At 44.0% G+C, this 26,873-nt stretch overlaps 1 protein-coding gene across 2 annotated transcripts; it reads left to right on the forward strand.

Annotated features, from left to right (window-relative positions):
- LOC309327387 (uncharacterized protein) lies at nt 1–26,646 on the forward strand. 2 transcript variants are annotated; one of them, XR_014150529.1, is made up of 4 exons: nt 1–109; nt 3,175–3,575; nt 13,270–13,474; nt 26,224–26,646. XR_014150529.1 is itself a non-coding variant. In XM_081836633.1 (4 exons), the coding sequence occupies exons 1-4, from the start codon at nt 104–106 to the stop codon at nt 26,250–26,252; spliced, it is 363 nt and encodes a 120-aa protein (XP_081692759.1). In that variant the 5' UTR covers nt 1–103; the 3' UTR covers nt 26,253–26,646. The 2 variants fall into 2 exon arrangements, 1 of the variants encoding a protein (XP_081692759.1); XM_081836633.1 differs by having other exon boundaries at nt 3,453–3,575.
- Nucleotides 26,647–26,873: the final 227 nt, after the last annotated feature.

Below are 26,873 nucleotides of genomic sequence, written 5' to 3' on the forward strand. Positions count from 1 at the left end.
GAAAGACATAGTAGTTTCACTCTGAAATTTGAAATTCATCTACAATCTGTATACTCGCCCCACTTTTGATCCTCAGCAGCTGGTATTTGGAGGCTTACAGCCAATGGAGGTATGACATAGCTATCGTGGCTTGATAGCCTATACCTGTACTCCCTTAGCCTTATCCTCTTTTAAGACCATCTAAATTTGTGGCAATCAATACATATTGTGGGAATTAACTCTGAAAGGTAATATGGGTTGTGTGAAGAAGTACTTTATTTTGTTATGAAGAGGGAGAGAAAAACTTCTCCCAATCCACTTTCTCTACACCATGCATAATTAGCCACACGTGAAGGGGATTTAAGGTTCACTTGATTTTTTCTCCTAATTAAATCATGTCATCATAAATATCACTTAGTCTTCAAGTAACTTGATCTCTACATTAGCAATGCAACCCTATATATGTCTACTCAGAAGTTCAGTGGGGTTTACTCATAGACAACCGTTTCCAGAGTGATAGCAGCAAAAGTAGCAAAGAATTGTGTGGCACTTCAGAATCTAACTACAGGCTCATCCACACTTCCCTTTGTCCTGGAATTGCTTCCATTTTTTCTGTGATTTCTAGACATGGGTCCAAAAGGGGTTTATTTTGTCCCACCACTTTCCCAGGAAAACCCGCTGCTTACTGCTGAATCAGAATAAATGTCAATCTGCAGAAAACCCAATTGACGTTTGTTCCAGTTCAGCAGTAAGCAGCAGGTTCTCCCAGGGAAGATGGTCAGAAAAAAGAAAAAACTCTCATTGGACAATGGAAGTGTATATGTGCCCAATTTTGCAGAACAGGTTTTCATGGACAAGAGTTCCCCTCATCAGATGCAGAACTCTTGCCGAGTGCTACTCAAGCTATCTGATGTGTTCAACTGGCAATTCCTGCCCCCCAGTGTGCCAGGGACTGGCGCCTTACTTGGTCCCTGAAGTGTCCCATCCAACCTGGACTGCAGTGGAGCCACTGTGGACCAGCAGCCAATGGCTTATGGACTTGCCATTGTGGATTTTGAGTATACTTCCAGTCCATGAAAGCTTATGTCCAACAACATCTAATATCAAGCCATTCATTTCCAAACAATAATTCAAGAATACAGTCTCGTCAATTTACAAGGAATGTGATGCAGAACATCTGACTGACCTTTGAAAAGACAGAAGACTGCTATTGCTAGTGGTGATGTGTTTGAGATTATTCCGTGGTCAGCTTTAAACTTAATTATCTTCTGCCTTGCTGGTCTCTAGAAAGGGAGATCAAGAAAATGGCTTGGGTTGCTTGGATTCAACACAGATAATGGTAATTTCATCACTTACTTGGCACCTGGATTATGGAAGCACTGGACTAGGTAATGCCGATGGTACTTTTGCCTCATCTTTTTGCCTTGTTGTCTCACTGTTCATCATCCCGAAAATTCAACTCACTGATGGAAATGCACCAGTGATGCACCTTACTAAATGCTAGCCAAACTCAATTATTGACAGTATACGGAGAACACTGCCAGGTGTGTCCAAGTGTAAACATGGGAAAATATCAGGTGTTCAACTGATTAAATTATCAAGGGCACATTGCTAGCCTTAAATAATCAGAAATTATATAAAGAAAACAAACACAGGAGGTTGAGACATTAAAAGCTTGCGTGGTTATGTAGACTCAGCTTCGTTTCCTTCCATGCATATTTATGTGAGAAGCAGCATGTCTATCTGTGCCGAAGAGTCTTCATTCCTCTGATTTTTACTCAGAAGTGTAGGTGAGTGGTGTTCAACCCAGGGATCAGATCTGAAACCTGGAGATGCTTATTGAGCCGGGGTTGTCACCAGAAGATCAGGTAGCCTCTGTGGCTTGAAGTACCTTTTGGCCTGGCCATTCCCAAATCGGCTTTGCCTGATAAACCAACTGCGACCATTTGGGAATGGCTAGGCCATAGTTACCCATGCTCTGATAACAACCTGTTTGGACATTTGCAATGAGTTACATGTAAGGTTATCTTTGAAAATGGCTGCAAGATTGCTACCTCAGAGTGAGCATTTCAGTCATATTACACCAGTGCTTAGTCAAATGTTATGGCTCCAAGTCCACTTCTGGACCCATTTTAAAAACTTGTCCTTAAAAGTACTAAAGAGGGTAAGACCATCTTCTACCACAAAAACCAGCCAAATTGTAATATTTTCTTCAGAAGCCCTACTCCAATGAGCCCCATCAAGCATAGTGAAGTGAATGGCCATGGCCATTATTAGAGGTACTTCAGAGGGCCCTTGCCTCAGGTTTTTCACCACTGGACTCTGAATATCCTATGTCTTCCTCCTACCTTAAAAGAAACACAAAACTTCTATAAACTTGTTTACAGGACAACTGAGTGCACTGCAAATCACAGTGCTGGTGGGACACCCACCATCTTTATTTGCAGAAATCTCAATTCACAACCTGTGTAGTAGGCCTGGAAATTTTACATCCAAGTGTGGAACTAGACCACTACAAGTAACTCTGGGCAGTGTTTCCCACTTTGTAGCTTAACTTTATTTTAGGAAAGTAGGATTCTAGGAAGTTTTTATGGAGCCAGGTCATTGGCCTATCTAACCCTGACTCATAGCAGCTGTTCAAGGTTTGGAACCTTAGGTAGATTCCTGGTCCTACCTTTGTTGAGTTTTGAAACAGAGGCCTTCTGCATGCAACACAAAAGCTATGACCCTTCCTCGGTGTGAAACACTGCTTATCCCCCCCAACCCTGAAAATTAAGTTGAGAGTTGAAAACTAACTGCACCAGTGAATGTTACTGGTAAGTGAGGGATTATCCAGTATACCTGAAGGAGCTTCTCCAATCCCCATCATTCTGCCCAGACACTGAGGTTCAGTGCCAAGGGCCTTCTGGCGGTTCCCTCACTGCGAGAAGCGAAGTTACAGGGAACCAGGCAGAGGACCTTCTCAGTAGTGGCACCTGCCCTGTGGAACGCCCTCCCACCAGATGTCAAAGGAAAAAAATACCAGACTTTTAGAAGACATCTGAAGGCAGCCCTGTTTAGGGAAGCTGTTAATATCTTAAGTACTATCGTATTTTAATATTTTGTTGGAAGCCGTCCAGAGTGGCTGGGGAAACCCAGCCAGATGGGCAGGGTATAAATAACAAATTATTATATATTATTATTATTCCAACCTAGAAGCCAAAAAAGGAAAATCCAGAGAAGGCAGCTGCTCAAGAGCTATAATCAGTGTGGAAGAGCAACAAAGACCTATTCTACATGGCTTTTCATAGTTCTGGTGTGTATCTATCTGACAAGAACTTCTAGTGGATTACACACACAAAAGGACTTATGCCAGGAATGCGATGCTATTGCAAAACAATCAAATGCCATCTTGAGGCTGCAATCATAGAATCGGCCCGCAGCATCTTAGTGAAACAAGAAGTGATGGTGCTTCTTTGCTTTGCATTGTTCAGACCACCGCAGGAGAACTTTGTCCTTTCAAGTTGGGTCCTGTGTTTGCTAAAGATATGGGCCACCTGAAGAAGATCCAGAGGAAAGCAATGAAGAGGCAAAGAGGATTAGAGCTGCGATTAAAGGTTCAAGGATCTATCTTTCTTTAGCCTAGTGTGACATAGCTGCCATCATATATCACAAGAACTGCTCTTGCAGTATATACCAGTGGCTTTATACTATTTGCAGATTATAATACTATTTGAACTATTTGTGGTTTGTTATGGGGGGGGGGGTAGCAGTTATCCCTTGTTTCCCAATGCAGTATACACTTCAACTTTTAAAAAAATACTGAAAAAGGAAGAACTATATGTTTATTTGTGGTTGAAAGGACCTATACCGGCTAGGTTTAAAAATCCTGGTCACCTCTACCTCTTGTGTGTAAACCACAGAAACTACCACCCCTGGTGTTGTAAAGGAGGTTGGCTGCTGCTATGTATGCATGTACAATTTTCTTTACAGGAACCTTGTCCTACACAAGGTGCCAAGGTAAGGAATGTGTGGCCCTCCAGATATTTGCTGAATTGAAACTCCCCGCATTCCTTGCCACTGGCCATGCTGAATGGGACTGATGGGAATTAGAGTCCAATAGTATTTGAAGGGCCACTGGTAAACCACCATGGGGTAAGTTATCCGTCACATAGTCTTGTCCATCTGGGTGCATGTGGAGAACTGTTGTGTTGTAATGGCTAGAGTGCCAGTTTAAGGCCAATGAGACCCACCTCTCCACACTTGTGCCAGTCACCATCTTGCAGCCACTGTTGTGAGGATAAAATGGGAATGGGAAGGACCATGTGGGCCACACCTGAACCCCCATGGAGGAAGGTCAGGATAAATGGAATCAATAAACAAGTGTATGTGCAGCGTAGCTGCATCTTCCCTCTTGCTCAGATATTTAACTGCTAGAGACCTAAGGTAGGAAACTAAAATCTGATGAACACTTGTGTACACTGGCAATATTTTCTAAAGGCATTCCAAAAATATTGCTCCCCCGCTGCAAGGGACAAGAGAGATAAAATAAGCAGAGTGGTCTACTAGGAGCAGGGTCAGAAAATAGGAACTATCTCTGGTGAACATGGACTGGTGGGGCATGTTGGTTATGCTCATCCAAGTTCTCTTGAGTGCTGATATGTTCTATGGATGCAGCATTAACCCCACCTTGATTTCCTTTGGAAGGAGGCCACTGGAGGCTTCTTGGTGTTTTGTAATATCTGCATTTATTTCTAAATATACAAGTTGAGCATAGATGGAGGCACAGCCTAAACAACAGGCAGCCCAAGTCCAGTGTTTCCCACATTAGATCTCCAACACCCTAAGATGCTTCCAGCATCCAAACTCAATTCTCTGTTTGTTTCCCTCTGTCTCACTCAAACTATAGTTTGTTGTTCAATTCATACACCTAAGGCACCTAAGACCTCTGCCTGGCTAGATTGTGTATGCGGGGGGTTTTCTTGGGGGTGTCTCTGCAGATTAGTTATCTTTTCTGACCATCACCTAGCCTTTTTAGCTTCCATGGAGACAGAACACTGGGGCAGCATAGGCTATCAACACTCCTCGGTCAAGCCCAGTATTGCCTCATACCAATAGCCCTACTTACAGAAACTGATAGGAGACCCACAGCAAACTGAATTAGTATTTGGTAGCTATGCATGAACTGTGTTTCAGGGAAATTTACCTGCTGTTACTAATCTCCTTTGATAAGCTTCCAAGCAACACCAGAGCTTCCCAGAATGTAGTTTGAAAACAACAGACACCTTAAAATTGAATTAGTGGTTGAGATGCAACCTAGACCGCAGCTCATAAAGTCATCTATTCTTGCCACACAGAAAGGCTTCTGATGGCAGGGGAGCTATGAGCCTGCAGCCACCTGCCAGAGTTTCATTTATTAGTTCTGTAATTGACAAGAGTTTATGGGTGAAAATCTCAAGCATTGCTACTGGGACTGATCATAGTTTGGGTTGATTTAGGATATGAACAATTTGGCAGCACTCAATCATTACTGTTTTTTCTTTATGCAGGAAGTGGAATAGCAGCTCTGCTCCAAGACTTCTAACACTCTGTAGCCAAGTGGGCAAGTCCCCTTTCCTCCGCCCCCATTGTAGGAGGGAGTGGTTTTCATTGGGACTGTTGTGTATAGTGAGGAAAGGGTTAAATACTCCCTGCTCTTCACAGCATTCCCGATCATGGTCGTCCCTTTCTACAATGGGGAGGGTATAGAAGCAATGCTATTTGGAAAGGAAAGTGTTAAAGCTTGAAGAAAGCTTCCACTTGGTTCCAATGAGAGAACATTTTCAAGCTAAATTAGTTTCATGTTATTATTACTGAATTTGTATCCCACCCTTCCTCCAAAGGAGCCCAGGGCGGTAAGCATATCAATACTAAAACAATATAATGAAAATGTCTTAAGAAGAGGAGATTGCTGTTGTTGTCTAAATTGCCATGCAGGGCAGGGGACATTTTTGCAGCTGAGAAGGGAAGTGTTAATCCTCCCCTCAAGAATGCATGTGCTTTAAAAAATGTAGATATGTAGGAATGTGTGTGTTTGTGTACAAACAACTGTGGGGGGGGGGGAGCTTCATCCCACATTTTTCATTAGCCCCAGCCAGTGCTTTTTTCTGGGGGGACCCAGGCGGAAGCATACCTCTAAACATTTTGTGAATCTAAGTTTGACCTCATTGAGAGGCAGTATTTCAATACTGAGCAGGAAAATGAGAGTACTCCTAAACATTTTTTTCAGAAAAAAAGCACTGGCCCTAGCCACCACTGGCACGCATGTCATAAAGCCTTTGTCTCACTGCCCCACAGTCTGGCAGGTGAGGTGGCTCTCAGTTTAATCCCAACTGCATTTTGTGTGTCTCAGTAAAACAGCCTCTCTGCTTTCTCCTAAATATTTATCTGCAAGAGTTCGTGCTGTTGGATCCAGGAATGTTCTGAGATGGAAGAGGGATATGGAGCTGGGCCCAGCATTTTTCCCCCCTTCTTCTTCTGGCAGATTACTTCCAAATAAAACATTTGCAGACATAAATATTAGAGAATTGGGAAAGGGAGCCACATCTGTCATCTGCTATACCCAGTTTAGTTTAAAACTCCGAATTATAGAGAGGATTTAAAATAAAAATGAAACAATACACAAGAAGCCTGCAAGCTCCAACACAAGCTCGGATCCGCCAGAAAGATGAATGTGAATCACCAAGTAGAAACATGCTACCTTTTATGGAAGAAAATTTTGCTGTGGTTGGCCTTGTTGAAATGATTTTTTAAAAAAGAAAAGAAAAGAACAACAACTCATATTAGGCCTTTGCCCCATTGTTAGTGAGCTGGTGGAAAGGTCTCTAGTTGCAAATTACCATAGCTTTGCGTTTCCGTCTTCGACCAAAACCACAGTAATGTATGGTGAAGGCTTTCATAGTAGTGCTGGGATTTTCTTTAGATTAAAAAAAATAACAAGAAAAACTGAAGAAAAAAATTGCCTTGGTAACTTTCAGTTCTGTTTGAAATCACCCTAGCTCATGCTTTTAGTGCTCAGTTTTCAGGCTGAAAGTAGTAGCTCTAAAGAGATTTGGGTTGTTGTTCGGGTTGTTGTTGTTGTTTATCGGAGACTGGATGACTCTGAGTCATCGGTTTAAATACTGGACAATGGAAAATAACACTGTTATCATTCACTCAAGCAGTTTGTCAGCTGTGGAAATGCAATGCCCTATTAGAGCTCATCCAATTGACCCATATTTTGATGGTATTATGTATCGATTAATTCCACTCGGTCTGAGAGCTTTGCTTGTTGTTCCAGTCTTACCCACTTAAGGGTGGCACCTCAGAAATAAACAGGGTTCACTCAAAACGGCATTATGCAGAAGGGCACCCCTCCCTTTGGTGTTGTCCTCTTTGGGGCAGACATTTCTGGTGTCCCACCACCTGCATCAGGCCTGGGAGAATGTTATGTACTGAGTTGAATAGGATCCAAAATGCAGCAGTCTGATTGGTCCTAGAACAATAGGATTCAGAATGCAGCAGCCTGATTGGTCCTAGAACAATAGGCTCCAGAATGCAGCAGTCTGATTGGTCCACAGGAGCCACCCAATCCAGCTCCAGGTGGAAGTGAATCCACGACCTGATTTGCCTGCAGGAGAATCCCAGAATTAGCCAATCACGTGGGACCCATTGTGTAAATAATGTATATAAAGCAGACATTCTGGGGGAACTTCCATTCCTCCTCACCATTATGAGCTGAATAAAGAGCATGAAATCCACTCTCGACTCCGAGTATATTTCAGAGAAATACCACATCGACTCTTAAGAGGACTTCAGAGGGGCAGGGTTCTCCTCTCATCCAGCCGTAATAGTGAAATGGAGAGGTTTCATATCACAATGGCAAAGATCAAATACCCCATGCATCACATGTTGCTTCTGAGACATTCATACATTCTTCCTGCTCCTGCCCTTCTATTTGCATCAGTGTTCAAAAGAGCAAGGCTCTCCTGAGTTGCTGCAATGAAGGTTCAATACTTTTGTACTAAAGAAAGTCAAACTGTGGAGTTTGTTTAGGACTCTAGGTCATTGATCAGAATGCTGAGATTACTAGTCAGATAAATTAGTCTGGGAGCAATGACCGCTCCCCACTTAAAACGGGGGGCGCCTTTTGCGTGGACGCGTGCAGCCCTGGATCTGGAGTGGCCCCATCAGCATAGGCTTTGCCTTCCCCCAGGTGGGATACCTGGAGGTCCCCGCCTACCCCAGCGAGTTGTCCAATCCCACCTGGGGGAAGTGTTGCCAGGGAAACCAGGCCAGGTAAGGGGAGGGATTACCTGCCCACACAATAGAGGGTGGATCTTAATTGTTAATCCTCACTTGGCTCCAGAGCTTCTCCCACCCTACCCACCCTCAGTTAATGTCTTCTTTTGCAGGTTAACTTTTTTTTTTTTTTCATAGGTTTTGCAGGTTAACCTGTCTCCACAGGTATGCGGGCGCTGCTACGATAAGGTCGCTGTTAAAGGGCCGGAAAGGAATTTCCCTGCATTGGCAGGTTTCGCCTTTCCCGTAGCAAAACGTCACAACTTTGGCGGTATCAGGCCTTGGGCGGAATCCTTTAGTCCATCTTCCTCTTTGCGGCGGCGATACCAGGGTTCCCCGTTAAAGGGGTTTTTGAAGGGAGGCTTTGGCCGTACGCCGAAAGGTCGTCATTGCTCTCCCCTGCGGCGGCGTAACGGGGGCGGCTATCTCTGCTTGAACATATGTTCTCCAGAGCCGGCCCATCCCCCCCACACACACTGGATAACCCTGATGCTCCCTAGGTCCCCGGCTGGGGACTAGGGAGGGAGAACGCCCAATGCCTGAGCCAAGGTCTACCCACATTTGAAATTTAATAAAGTTGTGGCCAATTTAATCCCATAGCACGTTGTCTAGAGTCGTTATTCCACATGACGGGGGGACCACTCGGGATCTGGGGACTCCGCCTGTCCACGCAAACTAGAGATTATGTACTAATGAAAACCATCAGCCTGCGTATGCCTCCAGAGAACAGAATAAATATGTTGCTGACAGAGAGTACGGCTAGTGAGTTATGATGGAGATGAAGAAATCACTAAAATTGTTGGCCCAGCTGCAGTAACAAAAGCACAAGCCAGATGTAAAGTATGTTAAAGAAGAAGAGAATAAAAACTGGAGGAGGTTCTGAAAAAGACACCAGAGAACTGACGTCAGTGGGATTCTTCTATTGGCCCTTTCACACATATCAACCAGTTTGTAAAATCCCTCTTCAGAACATTTTTTTCCCCAGTTCTAAAAAATAACAGTCAAATATATAAATTAACAAAAGTCAGACGTTGAGACACTGGATGGAAGACCTATACAGTGGTACCTCAGGCTACATATGCTTCAGGTTTCAGACGCTTTAGGTTACAGACTCCGCTAACCCAGAAATAGTACCTCGGGTTAAGAACTTTGCTTCAGGATAAGAACAGAAATCGTGCTTCGGCGGCGCAGCAGCAGCGGGAGGCCCCATTAGCTAAAGTGGTGCTTCAGGTTAAGAACAGTTTCATGTTAAGAACGGACCTCCAGAATGAATTAAGTACTTAACCAGAGGTACCACTGTACTCTCTTTGGGAAGGCAAGAGAAGAAGGCAGGAGCACACATCTATAATTTGCTTGTTTCAGGCAGAGCAGGTTGTTGATTGTCTAGAATGACACACCAGGGCATTAATTTGCTCATAGGTCACTATTTCTGTGAGCACATTTGTACACTTTCACTTGCACATGAACACTTTCAGTTTTATGTCTCCAGAATCTATCTCAGTGCTTCCCATCCACACTAGTGACTGGCACTTGATGGGATGTTTCGTGTTGTCTGTAGTTGTCCCCATCCCTCAATGATTACTTCCTCACACACCATGAGCTCCAGAAATTTGAGGTCCTTTTAGGTATGCATGTAGGTATTTGTTTGTAGGTGTGTGCACATACCTTTTTTAAAAAACAATAACCAGCAAACAAATCAGCAGAGTCACTCAATAAAGACTGAATACAGTCTAACCTCATGGATAAAAAAAGTAAAGAACCCCTGACAGTTAAGTCCAGTCGTGAACGACACTGGGGTTGCGGCGCTCATCTCGCTTTACTGGCCGAGGGAGCTGAGGTTTGTCCACAGACAGTTTTTCTGGGTCATGTGGCCAGCATGACTAAGCTGCTTCTGGCAAACCAGAGCAGCGCACGGAAACGCTGTTTACCTTCCCGCCGGAGCAGTACCTATTTATCTACTTGCACTTTTTGGTGTGCTTTCAAACTGCTAGGTTGGCAGGAGCAGGGACCGAGCAACGGGAGCTCACCCTGCCACGGGGATTCAAACCGCCAGCCTTCTGATCGGCAAGCCCTAGGCTCTGTGGTTTAGACCACAGTGCCACCCGCGTCCCTATGAAACACAGGTGTTCACAAAATGGTACAGTCATGACTATTTGTGACATCACTAGTAATGCCACAGATAATATACAGTAAGTGTCTATGGCCATCCTTCAGACAACAGTGTTCCATCCTACAATTGCAATAGCAATGGGTCTGGAGGAAGCAGTGCTTTTACTACATGCAAAATATAGAAAATATTCTCGAATAATATGTGAATGGTTGCAACAAAAGTATACCCTCAAGGAAATGCATACATACTGCCACTGCACCAAGCAAGCAGCAAGTGCACATTTGTGGCACTAGAAAGTGATGGTGTAGAAAGCCTCCTATTATTTTTATTGTCACTATCAATTGGCTTTGGACAGCAATTCTGCAGAAAAGCTTCAGACTATTGCAAAAAAAGGGGGGGGGAGCATAAGCATTAGAGAAGATTTGATCCATTTTCTATTTTTGTTACAGGTCTTAAGCAAGGCAAACCTTCCGGGTTGGTCATATTGATTCCCACATACCACCTGTCTCTGATTCAGTGGGTACACTCTTCAAAGGATTGTTGTAGTCCCACACAAAATTGCATTCTCTAACCCACATGGCAATTCATTTCATAGCAGAAGCTCAATGGATGACCTACCATGACCCGGGTCAGGTGGAGCATCTCACAGCATAAAGAGATGGGGCCAAATCAGGGCGTGAGATCTTTCCAGATGCATGTCCACAAATAGCCAAAGAAGAAGTCCAAGAAGGCAGCTGGTCCCTGAGTGCCACAGTCCCTGGAGACTTTGGCCATTGGGTCAGAAGACTCAAAGCAGAAGAAGAGTCTTCTATATCCTCCCTGTTTATTTTTCCACCCTAGTCAACTCAGAGTTGCAAAAGTATTCCACTCGCTAGCTTATGGAGAGAGAGACAGAGAGACAAAGAGACAGAATAGGTTTGTAACAAGTCACTACAGTTACTACTAAATGAAGATTTTTATTCAACTTAGACCATCCTTCAGGACTATTGGAGGATGAACATCAAAACTAAGATGTTAAGAACAACCAATGAAGAGGGGGGCAATGGGGGAAGTTGCTTTTTGTAACTATCTGCAAGCCTTCTTTACACGGTTTACACAAAACACTTCTCCTCCGAGCCTGTTACATTAAGAGGGAGCGTGGGCTTTGCCAGAACACCTGGAATGACTCATTATTTAAACAGAGGCATGGCATCTTTTTCAGCATGAAAAGAGTAACATGTCACATCAGGGCATGATTCAGGTCAGAAGGACTTGTGATGCTCAGCTTGGTAAATATTATTGTTATGTGAAGATGAAAAATGTCACTGAAGAAGGGCAAGTTATTATTACAGCCCTGTTTACAAATCCATGAAAAGGACTCTTTCGCTGTGTTTCAAGCCTGTAACAGCTTATGCTTTCAAAATGAAAATAAAAGAACGAAGCAAACAAGGAGTAAACAAACAAGGACTCTTTCTTTCTGCTACAGTTGTGCAAAAAGTACAACACTGAGTAGCCTCAGAAGGGCATCCAGTGTACATTCCCAGTGCCACATTCGATGACTGGGGCTCAAGACTATTCTTTTGCTCATGGTGATACTCAGAAGCTGCGTCAGGTTTTTTGGCACTTCCAGTATCCCCCACCAGAGCAAATGGCTCATTTGGCTTAGGGATGACCCTGTGCACATCCCACAAAAAAATAGTTTTGCTCATTCCCTCAGCAGAAGAAAGTCCAGGGCAGCTCTTGAGAGGCAATTCCATTGTGAGAACAGAATATTTCCAGAATGTAGTACTTTTGCAATATCAGTGTATGAACAAGCATACAAGTAAAGTAAGCAGGAACGCAGAGTGGAAATGCTAGACCTAACACACCCGCCACCACCAATTAGCCAAAGCCACAGCAACCCCTGGCGGCAGCACCAGCAGCAGCACCAGACTTTCTTGCTAGCAAGCTCCAGAAACTCACACTTTTTGGACAAATTAAAACGGTTCCCTTTCTCCGGCTGATCAAATATGATCCTTGGGGTTCTTTTGCTCCCATACAAGCAGGCAAACTCAACACCCCTAGTAGCTTGCCCTAGACTTTTTCAAGACCCTGAGAAACCCAGGGTCTGAATGCTTATTTGTGGCCTCCCTTCCTTTGCTTCTTGGTGGGACTGTCCTGTACTGTCGGTGCTGCGATGGGCCCTTCTGTGTGTGAGGCTTGGGGCAACTGCCTCCACTACTTCAAAGGACCTGTAGTGGCTTCTTTTTTTAATTACAAAGTGCAGTTTGATGGCTCATTACAGACCAGGCCACCCCAAGGCCAAGAAGTTATCAAAGAGAATATTTATAACATTGGGAGTCACCATTAATGGTCTGCAATAGTTAGCCAACAGACATGACTGCAAAGACATGAGGGTTCCCTGGACGTTATCGTAAACAAATCTTGAGATAAAGTTGTTGATTCAAGTAAGCACAGGTTAAACAAACTTGATCCAAGGATAATCTCAGCTGGTGGCAGCCATGTGGAAAAGCCAGCTCATGCTGACATTATCACATGGCAGCCTGTGCAGGATTCAGGCCAGCTGGCGCTCACACTGAAGAAAACAAAACCTTGACCCAACTTGATCTGACTTCTTTACATGCCTGTGGGTTCTTATGGTGTAGCTGATGCATCTGCATGTCCTTGGACCTTGAGTGATTTCTTCCTGTAGCTGCCACAGCTTGAGTTGGTCATCAGAGAAAGACCTTATTCTCAACTACATACTTCATAGTTAAACATTCAATGTGATTGGGTTTTTTTTTACATCTAGATAGAATAGTCAGATTCCACATAGCTCACACCATCCATATAACTTCACCGAACTGCGTATCTGTCTCAAGTGAGGAATTAAAAACTACCAAACTTGACTTTTTGCTTCCCAGGTGCCAAAGAACACATACATCTATTTGATGCTAGGACTACGCACAACTGCCCTTGGCTCAGAAAGCAGCAGGAAATGGATCTGCGTCACTCTGCACAAGGCAGCTGGTCACGCAGTCCTTCTTCTGCATACAGGGATAGGGAGAAGCAAGAATAATCTTTCTGCAGGCCAAGGAAGGGACAGGGAAAGAAATAACATAGAGGGGGGTAAGTATACATTGCAGAGTACATCTGCAAAAAAATGACAAAATAGTGCTGTAATTGCAGTGCGAAGAGATATAATTTTCTCCACCCTGCACCCCTGTTAGTATGTGCTGCACAGCACAGATGTCTCCAAATGGGCCACTTGCCAGCACAGTTTAATTGTGGTAACATCTTGGATGATGGATATCAAATGGGAAGGAATTGATGGCTTTGGTTATAAAAAAATAAATAGATCACAGCTCAAGGATAGTGTTCCTTCTTAGCAAGGAAGATACAGTTTGTTATCTCTTTCATTATCTTCATATAGGGGGGCATATTTGAGGAAGGGAACCACGATCTGGATTTCTTTTCAGAGAATAAGATAATAAATCCAAATATTACAAGAAGATAAAGGTTGTGGGGCGAACAGCGGGTTAGCATTCAAGTGGTATTCAGGTGAATATTCTCTTGCTCAGACCCGCAGGAATTCTTGTACTATAGAATAACAGAGAGTTTTGGTTTTTGCTTGTTCTTTTAAAATCCAGTTTCCTTTTTGCCCCTTTGAAGTTGTTGTTCCAATGTCTGGCCTGAAAGCTCAGCTTCACTTGGAACAGGGTCACGATACTTGGGTTGGAGTCCCCATATTCTCTGGATGAGACTGGGATTTGGAGTTGGAGAAGTAATTGCTCCCGGAGCCAGCTCCAGGGGTACTAAATGGGAAGCATGTGGGCAAGAGGAGCCCATTGTGCCAGAACCTCTGCAGGCTGAGGAGGTTGTGCTACCTTCCTCTGACTTCAAAGGATCCATCTCAGAAGCCCTACTGGAACCACAGTCTCCCCCACCCTCAGTCAGCGTCAACAATGCCTAAAGTAAGCAAGGCCCCTTTAAATGAAGATGTTTTATTTTTGGAAGACGGAGCTGGTGTCTCAGCGCTGCAGCTGCTACTTAAGGTTCAGTCTGAGAATGCCTCTTGCTGAAACAACATTTGAGCTCTGCTTTTATGTAAATTCTAATTTGAGTCCTGAATGGAGCTGTCCAGGGTACTAACCAAGTCTTGTCTCATCTCCGTATTGAGGCCATTGCTCAAAATGGAACCAAAACTATCTCCAGGGTGAGAGAGCCCATCAGAAATACACAAGGAGGAACTGTATTTACAAACAAGTGAGCAATTCATACGTGAGTTTATTCCCAGGGAGTTGTTCCAATTAAGGTGATGTATTGCAATTTAATCTGACCTGGATTGTTGTTTATAGGCACTTAATATCAATACAGGTTGGCTTTATGTGACTCCTTGACTAGCACTTTAACACTGGGTAGTCAAGTTTCATGATGGTTGGAGAAGATGGATCAGTCTTATTCCACTTTCTAGCAAGCTAGCCACAAGTGGAAAACAACAGTACCATCTTTGGGAAGACTAGTTGATAACATCCTTTGTGACCTGTGAGACAGTGAGAGTGAGGCCTTTGTTTTGAAGGCTCTGTGAGTTAAGAACATCAGGGGTTCTGGAGATATAATGTAGAATAGTAGATCTGCCTGCTTGTTCGAGTGTCTAAGCTGTGCCTCTACATGTATGCAAGCTGTATATTTAGAAATAAAGTCAAATATTACACAGAGCATCATCAATGTCCAATCAATCTTCTCAACAAAGCCTGCACCCTTGGGGACTTCTTGCTGCTCAGAGAAGAGGGTTGCATGAAACAAAATCTTCATACTAGACTCAGTTGCTATCAGTTCCCTCAAGAGATGACAAAATACAAATAAAAGAGAAAGAGGAATCTTGTGCTTTCTGCAGCTTTCTGCTTTCTGAGGCGTGCTCTGATTATTATCATTCTGCTCAGCTTGTTGATCCAATAAACTTTGCTTTGCCTGGAATCTGTGCAAGGGTTACTGGAATAAGCAGGCAAAAAAATAAAACAAATATACAGAAAAATAATGTGCAAGCTCCCTGGAAACCAGACGGAGACATAGTGACCCAAGACTCTTAATGGCAAGGGAACATGGAGGGAAAGGGAAGAGGTGATATATTGTCAGTAGGAAAGATTCTATAAATATCAGGAAAGGCAAAGTACGGAACATAGAGACACAGCATCAAAGATCTTTTGTATCAGGCCCCAGAACTTCGCAAATCACCTCACACAAGTACTCTTAATGAAGCAATTGGTAGAAAAAGCTTCTGCCTGGAAATCCATTTGCTTGACGCAAATGCTTGGAACACAGTTATTGAAAAGGCGTTTGCTACAAGGCCAATCTTTGTGGTGTTGTGTTTTGGAGTTTGTTTTTTAAAAATATTTCCCAAATATGTAGGGTCATGGGAAGATTTACTCAGCTGACTTGAAAAGCACACACCAACATGTTTTTTCCCTATGAAAAAGCAGCTCAGAAAATACTTCTGGCAAGCACAGAAGAAAAAAAGACGAATAAGAGGGGAATTTTTCATTTAACTATGAGAGCGCCTGCAGATGAGCAAAATTGAATTTTTCTATCTACCTTCTCTAATCACTGAACAACTTGGTGGCCAAGCACTTCATTCTGGTCTGGCTAAAGGCACTGTTATCACCTACAGGTGGAATTGAGTACAAAAGGACACTTTTGGCTGGTGCCTTAATAGTTATGTATGCTAAAAGTGCACTCCATTGCAAAGGCATCCACATACATCCACATTATGAAACAACATCCACCTATAGCATCAGGGGTGCCAACTTGGGCCAGATTGTGGGTGCCCAGCGGTGCATGATGGAATGTGACGGCATGACATCACGTTGCACCGTGATGACATGACATCACATCGTGTGCGCCACAGTGGTGCCTGAGAACCCCGGAAGTCACATCTGAGCCCCCACGAGACCTCAGACACCTCATAGGGCATCCAACATGACTTCTGGTGGCATCGGAAGTCACGTCAGAGGGCTTGTGAGGCCTCAGACGCCACCTCCATGCAACCTTGAGTGCTTCACAAGGCACTGGAAGTTGCATTGGAGGCCTCGCAAGGCCTCAGAGGTGGTTTCCGAGGCCTCACAAGCCCTCTGACGTGACTTCCGATGCCACCAGAAGTCACATTGGATGCCCTGTGGTGTGGGTGCCAAGCACCCACAGCATTTTTTTGTGGGTGCTTGGGCCCCCAGGGTCCCCTATAGTTGGTGCCAGTGTATAACATTATACATCGCAAATGTAATGATCTCAGACAGGCAAGCAAGCCTCAATAAGAATTAATGACTCTCCAACAGTTTTATGGTACTTTTATTTACAAAAACACATCCAGAGCTCAGCTTCTAGCCTGCTTTCAGTGAAGGAGTTGGTCAGTCTCAATCTCCACCCCCTCACAGCAGGAAGGACACCAAATTCCATTGCACTCTGACCTTGTCTAATCTCTGTGAATGAGGACTGAGAGGTTGGACTTCCCTCTCCCCACTTCCACTGACACACTCTCTGTCCTCTGCTGGTTGCCTAGCAACACTCTGACTGCCTCATAACTCTTCCCCTGCTTGAGAGCTATCTGTGTCTGTGACTTCTTCATGAAGGGGGATCGAGCTCCCCCTTCCTGGCTCTGTCAGCCAGCTTTTGTCTGCAGCGCTGGCCTCTCTCTCACTTGGCTCAATTTCTGAGTCTGATTCTCCCCTTGCACTCGGTTGAGCCACATCCCTGAGAACACACATGGCACACAGGTTGGAATCTTGCCAGTTCTCTTCATTGGTCTGGATCTGTGGAACTCCTTGCCAGGGGAGGTCAATTTGCCCTCTCCCCAGACTTTTTCTAATTTAAGGCATTCCCTTCCCAGCAAGCTTTTCACCTGCCAGTGTGAAGAGTTTTCACTCAACTGCTCTCTTGTTGGCAGCACTTGTATCTCTTCAATGTTTTAGTAGTTTATTGATTCGTGTTTGTGTGCAGGTTGTCTCTATGTGTGTGTATGTGAAGTAGTTTTAAGGCATAATCCTATACTGAAGATACCATAGGATTTTGCATACTCCTGCTGCACTGTTGGAACACTATGTGCCACCATCTTAAAAGATGCTCCAGAAGATCTATTTTGCCATCTCCTGGAGCCTCTTAGCAGATCTCAGGGGGCATGGTTTGCAATAGATTTCTTTGTATTCATTTTCTTCAATATGCACAGATTCTCTTTTCTTGAGACATCCAATGTCACTCATGATGTACAGATTACACTGCCTAAAGATATAGCCTTTCACCACCATTAGACATGGAGTCTGACAATACGTCATTGTCCCCACCCCCTAAAAAAAAAGTTCACTTGCAATAAATATGTGGACGAGCCGCCAGTCAAAATGGGCAATACTGGGCTGGAGAGATAAATAGTCTGCTTTTGTATAAGATGTTCACTTAAGCATGCAAGAGCACAGATGTTTCTTAAGACTTCAAGGAGAAATTAATTTATGAGCATTACCCACAAAGTACAAGTCACCCATTCTACTGTGAAAATTATTTTCACAGAATGTTCCTATTTTTTGCAACATTGAACAGAAAAGTACAAAAGTACAGTACATCGTGGGATCAATATGGGAGGCGGGGCATTCAGATTTATTTCCTGCTCTGATTCACAACGGTTTGATGAACAAATACAGCAAAATAGCCAAACAAGTTCCTATACCTGGAACTTGGAACAGGAAATGTGACAAGTTCTAAACTGAGGACTGACATTTCCTAGCCTGTTGTTGTTGTTGTTTAGTCGTTTAGTCGTGTCCAACTCTTCGTGACCCCATGGACCAGAGCACGCCAGGTACTCCTGTCTTCCACTGCCTCCCGCAGTTTTCTAGCCTAGCCTAGCTTTCACCAAACTCACTATTTTTTTCCAGAGGTTCAAATTCTCCATACCACCAATTTCATGAGGACTTTCCCCAGGAGACTTACTGCTTGATTCTACTGACTATGGGTGCTTCTAGGCAACCTGCTTCCTGACCATTCATCCTGATTTGGTTCTAGGGAGAATACACAATGCCAGCTATTTATTGAGCATTCACTTGTATTTATCTGCAGGGAGGTTAGACAACAAAGTAGGGGCGCAATCTCCTAGGGGCTGAGCCCCTTTGGGCCCCCCAATATTTTGGGGAGGGAGTTGGGGGGGCCCCCAAGTCCAAAGGTGGCAGGAAGCAACCCTAGGCCAGTGGTGGCGGCAGCAGCAGCATGGCTTCAAGGGCCGAGCAACCGCGCTTGGCTCCACCCCCGGCTCCTCTGCCAGTGTGGTGCAGTGGTTAAGAGAGGTAGTCTCGTAATCTGGTGAACCGGGTTTGCTTCCCTGCTCCTCCACATGCAGCTGCTGGGTGACCTTGGGCTAGTCACACTTCTCTGAGGTCTCTCAGCCTCACTCACCTCACAGAGTGTTTGTTGTGGGGGAGGAAGGGAAAGGAGAATGTTAGCTGTTTCGAGTCTCCTTAGGGTAGTGATAAAGCGGGATATCAAATCCAAACTCTTCTTCTTCTTCTCCAACGTCCTGACGTCAAACGCATGACGCCACACCCTGCACATTGCTGCCCTTCCATTCTTCTTCTGAAGGTGACACCTATGCAACATTGCATCAGAGCAGGTATTCTCTTACACTTCCCAATACATGCTTCCTTTACTTCCCGTATTTCAAAAAGAGAAGTGGATTTGTTTTGCAAGACTGCAACTATAATTGCAGGTCCTGAATTTGCTGGTATGTGATTGAATCCCACCTCAGAATAGCAGCAGTCTGTATAAACTACAACTGGGTCTAGGCATATTATGGGTTTCAAAGGTGAGCATGATTTTCATCTCAGAATAAGGCTACAGACCTATGCACATAACCACTGGAATAATACCACTGTATTTAACAAGAATTACTTTTTCGGTGTTGAACTCTTGGTCTGTGCAACAAACAGAATTAACATGATCTTTCTCTAACCACTTGAGCTAAAGAAAAATATATAGCTTTTAAACTGATCATGCACAGAGACGACCCTGTACTTCTTTTCTACAGACATGGCAGCATACACACCAGGCAGTTCATTTCTAGTTATTGTCCCATATTACATTTCCTTCTAGCTGAGTCACACTGGATATTTTAAGCAAAGCTCTGTGCTGCAGGCCAACTTGAAAACATTTGAAAAAAAGACAGTCAGGTCACTCCTGAGGCAGGAGAGCAGCTGGCCCCTTGATGGGAATGGATGTGCAAGAAAGGGATTGTTATGGAAACATCACTTGCACGTTCTGTAACAGCACCAGAGTGATAAAGAGAGAACACATTTTAATTAACTGCCTTCAGCATATTCCCGATAACCACTGCTTGTACACACAGTGCAGAACAACATAGCAAGGCTGATGATACTTCAAACTGAGAAACAAAATGTCAAAAGATTGGACAAGAAATTAAGTTGTGAGAGGCATCCTTTTCACAGTGGGCAATCTAGCATCGCACAAGGCACACAACCCCTATGACAGAGCCATGTAGCTGCTCTTGGCATGTGCAGACGATTCGATTCTGCTCTCAGCTGTGCTGGTGTAAATTAGGAGGCATTCAGTTTCTGATGTAGAGTTCCCCATTGTAAATGGATGGGTGTGTGGAGGAATGCATAATGGTAAGGGGGGCGAATGACTTCTCTTTTATTTGTTCACACACACACACACACACACACACACACACTTTATTGCAACATAATGGTGAAGCATAGGCTCAAATTTAACGAAAGCAATATAGTGAGAAGCTGAAGAAAATGCTGGAAGTGGACAAAATAAATACTTTGTTATAATCCTTTTCAGGTAATTTTAGCTGATGGTTTTTTCTGCCCTAGGCTGTGTGGAGGTGTGAAAATAAATGGAACCCAAAGAATTGGGGGCAGGAGGAGGGAAGAGAATTTGGGGAAAATGTTCAGGGTGTTAGAATTTTCCTCAATAATTTATTGTATGAGGTGGTTAATGTTAGCAAAGTCCCTTTACTGAGCAAACCTGAACAAAAGGTGTCTAATTTGAGGAGAAATGTACACAGGTTTGGTTTTGCTTAAGTCGGGTCTTGTACATAGCAGGGAGCTGTTAAACTAACCATACAGGGGGAAAGTTCCCTTAGAACTACACAGTCTATTTAATAAATAAAGGAATAATAAACAGTAGACAATAGAAAATAGGCTGATTTCCACAGATATTAGATTTTGCCTGATACAACAAAAGAATACCTTTAGGGTATATATTATTATTATTATTATTATTATTATTATTATTATTATTATTTTCTACCCTGCTCATCTGGCTGGGTTTCTCCAGCCACAACTTCTCTCCCAGGACAAATTAACCAGTAATGACAGGTGTTGGCATGGTAATGCCTTGCATGCCATATGATTTGGTCCTGGACACCTCCTTGAGATTTACAGATGCCAAAGTACTATCAAATGATGTCCTGGTCCTTTGGAACTTGTCACAGGGGCAATATTACTGGCTGCTAAGGGCACTCATGGTGGCTACACATCTAACACTTCAGTACTAGGTCTACCAGCCCCAGCCCCAAATCATACAGTGGGCAGAAGTAATGACTCAACTAGCAGCCTAGGAGAAGGTGACCTTCTACAAGCACAAGAAAAATGGGAACTTTTCCAATACATATACTCCATATACAGATCTATTTGCATAAATAAATGAACACTCAGTTGGTCTGGACCACCAGCTGCATCAGCCATTCCAAATAAATGCATGCACTGAAAATACTTCTTTGTTTTCTTATGTTTTACTTACCTGTATTCCCCTTTTCATTATTTCTCCTCAGAAATCCATAGAAACCTATAAATAAACAAGTTGCAGGACATTTGTGGGATGGGAAGTCAGCTCCTTAAGCTCCTTCTTAGCTGCCCCCCCCCCCCGCTATTCTGGGGTCCTGGAGCCAATTTGGTCAAAGGCAATGTATGTGTTGCTGTCTTTGCTCAGGTTAAGCTCTCTCTGAATGGAGGAACAGAGGTAAATGTGGCAGTGCAAGTTCTTGGCTCAATGGCCCCCAAATTAGTCTAGATCTTTGCAACGGCTGCCTTTGGCACTTGCTAGTGCGAGCCATGCTATTAACATGTTGTTCTCTCGTTCCAAAACACCATCTTGAATTTTGGGTTCTCCCATTCCCTGATGTTTGCTACAGAGTGTGTCTGTAGAGTATTGGGGGTACAGTTGCCTCTTTCAGGGTGCAGACACACTACACCTTTAAAGTGCATACAAAACACATTTCCGCCCCCTCAAAGAATTCTGGGCACTGTAGTTCACCCCTCACAGAGTTACAGTTCCCAGCAACAAACTACAGAGTGCTCATAATTCTTTGATGCAGGAATTGTGCTTCAAACATGCTTTACAGGTATGGTGTATATACTTAGGTTCCAAATGAGCTTGCTGTCTTTCCTTTCCTCTTTCTCTCTCAGTACCGAAAGGTAAAGGTAAAGGTACCCCTGCCCATACGGGCCAGTCGTGTCCGACTCTAGGGTTGTGCGCCCATCTCACTTAAGAGGCCGGGGGCCAGTGCGCTGTGCAGACACTTCCGGGTCACGTGGCCAGCGTGACGAAGCTGCTCTGGTGAGTCAGCACCAGCGCAGCACACGGAAACGCCATTTACCTTCCCACTATAAAGCGGTACCTATTTATCTACTTGCACTTAAGAGTGCTTTCGAACTGCTAGGTGAGGAGCTGGGACTGAACGATGGGAGCTCGGACTTCCGGGTTAGCGCGAACGGCTAATGGCGGATTCCCTCCGAGCTCCGGAGGGAATCGGCTCTGCTGAGGACGGGTCTTGCCGTGCCGGCGACACGGGGACCCTCAGAAACCGCAGGCGCGGAAGCCTGCGGACTTGGTGACTCGGTGGGCACCTTAAGCGCCCTCCCCGACCCACGAAGAGCCTTTTTAAAGGCTGCGGAGAGGGTACGGAGAGTGGCGTGGTGCTGAGAGTAGACCGCTACCTCAGTAGAGCGAAGCCGCAAGCCATGGCCGGAGAGCGCTGACTTTCTTCCCAAAATTTGGACTGGATAACAAAGGACCCGTGAGTAGTGGAATTTGGACTTTAAAAATTTTATCCTGTGAATTCGGCACGATCGGGGGATGTGTTAAAGGGAAGTCCGCACCCCCTCTACTTATAGACGTTTCAAAGCAAGGAACGGAGAATTAAGGTGGAATGAATACTGTTTTGAGGATTTAAAAGTTTCTCACAAATTTGATAGAACAAGATTTTTGTGCTGGAGAGAAAGGGAATTTGGAACTTTGTGTGTATCCCCCCCAAAAAACCCGGGAGTGTCCTATTTGGGTCCCGGAGGAAGAAGTGAAAGGAGTTTGACAGCTGTCAAAGAAGCTGTCAAACGGGCGGACAAAGTAAAGAATTTTGTTATTTAACAACTCTTGGAATTAAAGCTGATACATTTGGACTGAGGCGATTGGAAATAAAGTATTGATAATAACAAAGTAACAGATTATTGGAAAAGGACTACTAAATAACTGAAAGCCCCCTAGGGGGAATTAGTGACATTACAATGGCTGCAGAGGGAAAATTACTGGCGGAGATAGAAAAAATGTTTTTTCTCGTGGGAATCCTGCAGGAGCAGAGTATGGCTCTGAGTAAAGTTTTTATGACCTTGAATCCTGAAACAAACAACTCTGCTGAATGCACAAAGGAGATGTACGATAAAAATTCTGCAGCTGAGCAGGAAGAGATGCCTTTGGAATTGATAGAGAAAAAAGAAGGAGTTCAGACACTACAAGTGGAAAATATCAACCAGAAATCTGCAGCGTTAGAGTATGAACAAGAAGACCTCTGGATTACAGACCTGCGAAAGATGAGAAAGAAGAAGAGAGAAGCCCCTGGAGTACTTGGAATATTAAAACTAGAAAGAACAAAGCAATATGATTGGGACTTTTCTCTTGAGTATGGAAAACTAGATGGTCTTTCGCAGCAAACACTCTTCAACATTCTGAATGAAAGAAAATATGATCTGACTCTGACTGAACTCCTTCGGGGTCTTAGGACCATCAAAGAGGACTACCAATATAGCTGGCAGAGAGGGACTGACAGAGAATCAGACGCCTCGGACGTGAGGAATCCGGGCTAGAAATATTTTTTGTTTGTTTTCTGGACATTTGTCTAGGAAGGGACAGAAACCGGGGCAGGGGGGGGAGAGAATAGAATTATAAAATGTTATGTTTTGTTTTACTTGGTCAATGTGACCTATAATTAATATAATAAAGGGAAAATTTGTGAAGGGGAAGTTAGATCGACCTTAAAAAAAAAAGAAATTAATGATTATAAGAGAATTGGATAGTTGAATATAGATAAACAAAAGATTTTAATTTTTAAAAGCAATGTGAATATCTTTAAGAGGTTAGGTAAGAACTTGCTGAATTAATTTTGGAATTGGGATGTAAGAGGAGGGGGTGGGGGGAAGTCAATGAAAGTGGGTAAAGAAACTTAGGGTATGTAATTGTATTTGTGTGTGTGTTTGTCTTTGTCTTTGTGTGTGTGTCTGTTGTTATAAAATGTAAAAACCCAATAAAAACTATTTTAAAAAAAAAATGAACGATGGGAGCTCACCCCACCGCGGGGATTCGAACCGCTGACCATACGATCGGCAAGTCCTAGGCGCTGAGGTTTTACCCACAGCGCCACCCGCGTCCCTTCTCTCTCAGTACCTGGTAGATTTTAAAAATCACTTTTCAGAAGCCTTGCTAACTATAGGAGCAGGATGGCCTGACCACAACTGTCCTATCAGGAGTTTGGCTTTTTATGCATGGATATCTTGACCTTTTCACATTACACCCAACTGGGGCATCATGACAATGATGGAAAGGATGACTCAGATGCTGTGAAGTGTAGCGTACAATGTACATAACATGTTATGAAAGAACACAGTGTATGTTGTTTCCTTTTATTTCCCTCCCACCTTCAATTTTCTCCTCCTCCCAACCTGTTTGCTTTTGTCTCTGGGAGAGAAGCTGAGTCATTTCCCAGCTGAGGCTCTGCTCACTGATGTGCCTTCTATGATACCAGTGCTTTGAATGATGAAGGGCTGAAGGGAAGTATCCAGAGTGTTCCCTCGTCATGTCTCCCATCACAGCTGAAATCAAGCAATTATGTATTCCACCCTTTCTCTGCACAGAAGAAAACGAAAAGCCTGCAGATATCACAGTTTCTGCCTGCAAACGATGTGGGCGTTGAGAAGGAACAAGCAAACAAATTCACATATTGTGGGCAGCGTTATTACAACCGGATCTTTATGCAAGCAAATTATTTCACTCGAAAAACAGATCCTGAACTCTTTTAAGTTTTGGTTCTTTCAAACCCATTCTTAACTGACAAGCAGAAACAGCAATGGGGATGGCAACACATGGGTATGTTTTGATACGCCTCTCTGCAGTTCTACCTTAGGCCAAGAAGCAATGAAAAATTGTTCCCTTACTTTAATGAGCTTGATCAGAAGTAATTTCAGCGAACCAGTTCTTGACAATGGGGGAAAGTGCTCAACCCAGTGGCATAGCGTGGGGGGTGCAGGGGGGCCGGCCGCACCGGGCGCAACATCTGGGGGTTAGGGTTAGGGGGCACAAATCCACGGGTTAGGGGGCGCAAATTACTTGCCTTGCCCCGGGTGCTGACAACCCACACTACGCCACTGGCTCAACCACAATGAATTGTTGTCTTAAATTTTGGTGCTTAATTGTGAACTTCAATAATGAAATCAGGAACTGGAAGCACCTGGGAGGTAAGAGTATTAAGGGTCAAATGACATGTTACATGTGGGATCTGTAAATGGATCTCCCATTGTTGCTTATAAGTGCAAGGAGATATTTATCACCCCTGGATGAGCCATAAGCCTCTGATTCCCAGTTTTCTCCCTTTTTAAAAAAGTCCCTAGCTCTTGCACAGCCTGAGATTTGAGGCAAAGAGTTGCATCCAAAGGAGCACTGAGTAACCATCCTGTCACCACAAGTATTTCCACTTGTGCAATGGGACTTTCCTCTTCTTCCTCCCTGTGCCCCCTAAAACCAGTGATGGAGGAAGGGGGTGCGCGGGGGGTGCAGTCCCCCCTCCCGGGTGTCATCACTGGGGTGTGTGTGACAAAATGACAAAAATATGAGTTGTGTGTGTGTGTTTTTTTTTTTTTAAATGGGATTCACAAAACTTTTTAGTTCAGTCAACAAACATAACAAAACGTGGCTGGCACTGGGCGCCACACCGCGGGGGCTGGCACAGCAGGGCCTGCAGAGTGCCCGAGCCATGTTTCTCTCCTGGCAGCATGGGGCTTGCACCTGCCCACCACCTCTCCCTCAGCTGCCCTACAGCTGAGGGGGAGGCAGTGGAGAGGCTCCATGCAGTGCACCCCAGCCCCATTGCCGGCTTGCCCTGCCCCCAGCTGCAGGATGCCCGTGCTGCACCAGGCACCTGACCGGCTAGCTACGCCGCTGCCTAAAACTGTTCTAGCAATATGTGCAGGGGAAGAAGAGGGGGAAACTCCTGTTGCAACAGTGGAAATCCTTGCACTGAAGGGGCACATTGGTTGGATACCACCCTAAACATGCAGATTCTCAGGGGCTGAATAACTCCAAATCCTCCAACCTTTCTCCAATAAAAATAGGGACATCCTAAGGAAAAGTGGGACATTTCAGGATCAAATCAGACCCAGGTGTTTGGGGATTTTTCTCCCTAGTCAACTGGTAGCTTGGAGTTAAGCATTAAAAGCATTTAAATAATAATAATAATAACATATTTCAGAAACGTGGAATAAAGGACTTTTGGTAAAGCCTTGAAGTACATTTCTGCATAAATTGTTTAGAGCTTAAGTATTGTCTTTCCCTTTTTTCAGAGAAACAAACCAAATATTTAGAGCTATGATGCCTTGAAGAAGAAAACTATACAGAAAAGGGGGGGAGCAAACTAAATAGACTGAATTAAACTTGTTGAAGTAACAGGGCTTCAGCCTTTGCCTCCCCAGTTCAAATATCTGTGTCTATAGCAGAGGCAAGAAGCTGAGATCAGCATGACTTTATAAACAAGTCTTGTATATTAATCATTAATATAAGTCAGAAGGAGCCTGTTAAAGTTGTAGCAAGATTCAAGTTTTCAGTATTAATTGCCTATATGACACTATTAATGCACAAAGTACTGACGTTTTGCTCATGTTCATATTGGGGAAAAGTAGGAGCTGATGTTTACCCTGCGGGAGGAACAGTCTCAATGTGAACACACATTTCAAAGCACATTTTTAATAAAGCAGCATTTGAAGGTACACTTGTTTCCCCTGATTTTTTAGTAAATTCTCCTTCATTCCTTTCCTGTTACATCGTTTCTTCTTTCCTGTCCTTGTCCGCTAGATTGTAAATCTGACAAAACAATTGCATTGCATTTTAATGGTTGCCGGACATCTTGTTTGGGAAATGCTTTGGAAATAACCATTATGGGGATAGTAATGGTTAGAATGCCCTGTTGTGCCTTTCTCTGTACCCCAAAGCATTT

The sequence above is a fragment of the Podarcis erhardii genome, assembly GCF_964252035.2.
Source record: "Podarcis erhardii genome assembly, chromosome: 1".
Classification (NCBI taxonomy): domain Eukaryota; kingdom Metazoa; phylum Chordata; class Lepidosauria; order Squamata; family Lacertidae; genus Podarcis; species Podarcis erhardii.

Excerpts from the sequence above, each read along its gene's own strand:
- LOC309327387 (XM_081836633.1), top strand. Across the intron at positions 3,576-13,269 it reads GATTAGAGCTGCGATTAAAG|GTGCCAAAGAACACATACAT; the intron begins GTTCAAGGATCT and ends TTTGCTTCCCAG. Across the intron at positions 13,475-26,223 it reads AAGAAATAACATAGAGGGGG|AGAAACAAACCAAATATTTA; the intron begins GTAAGTATACAT and ends CCCTTTTTTCAG.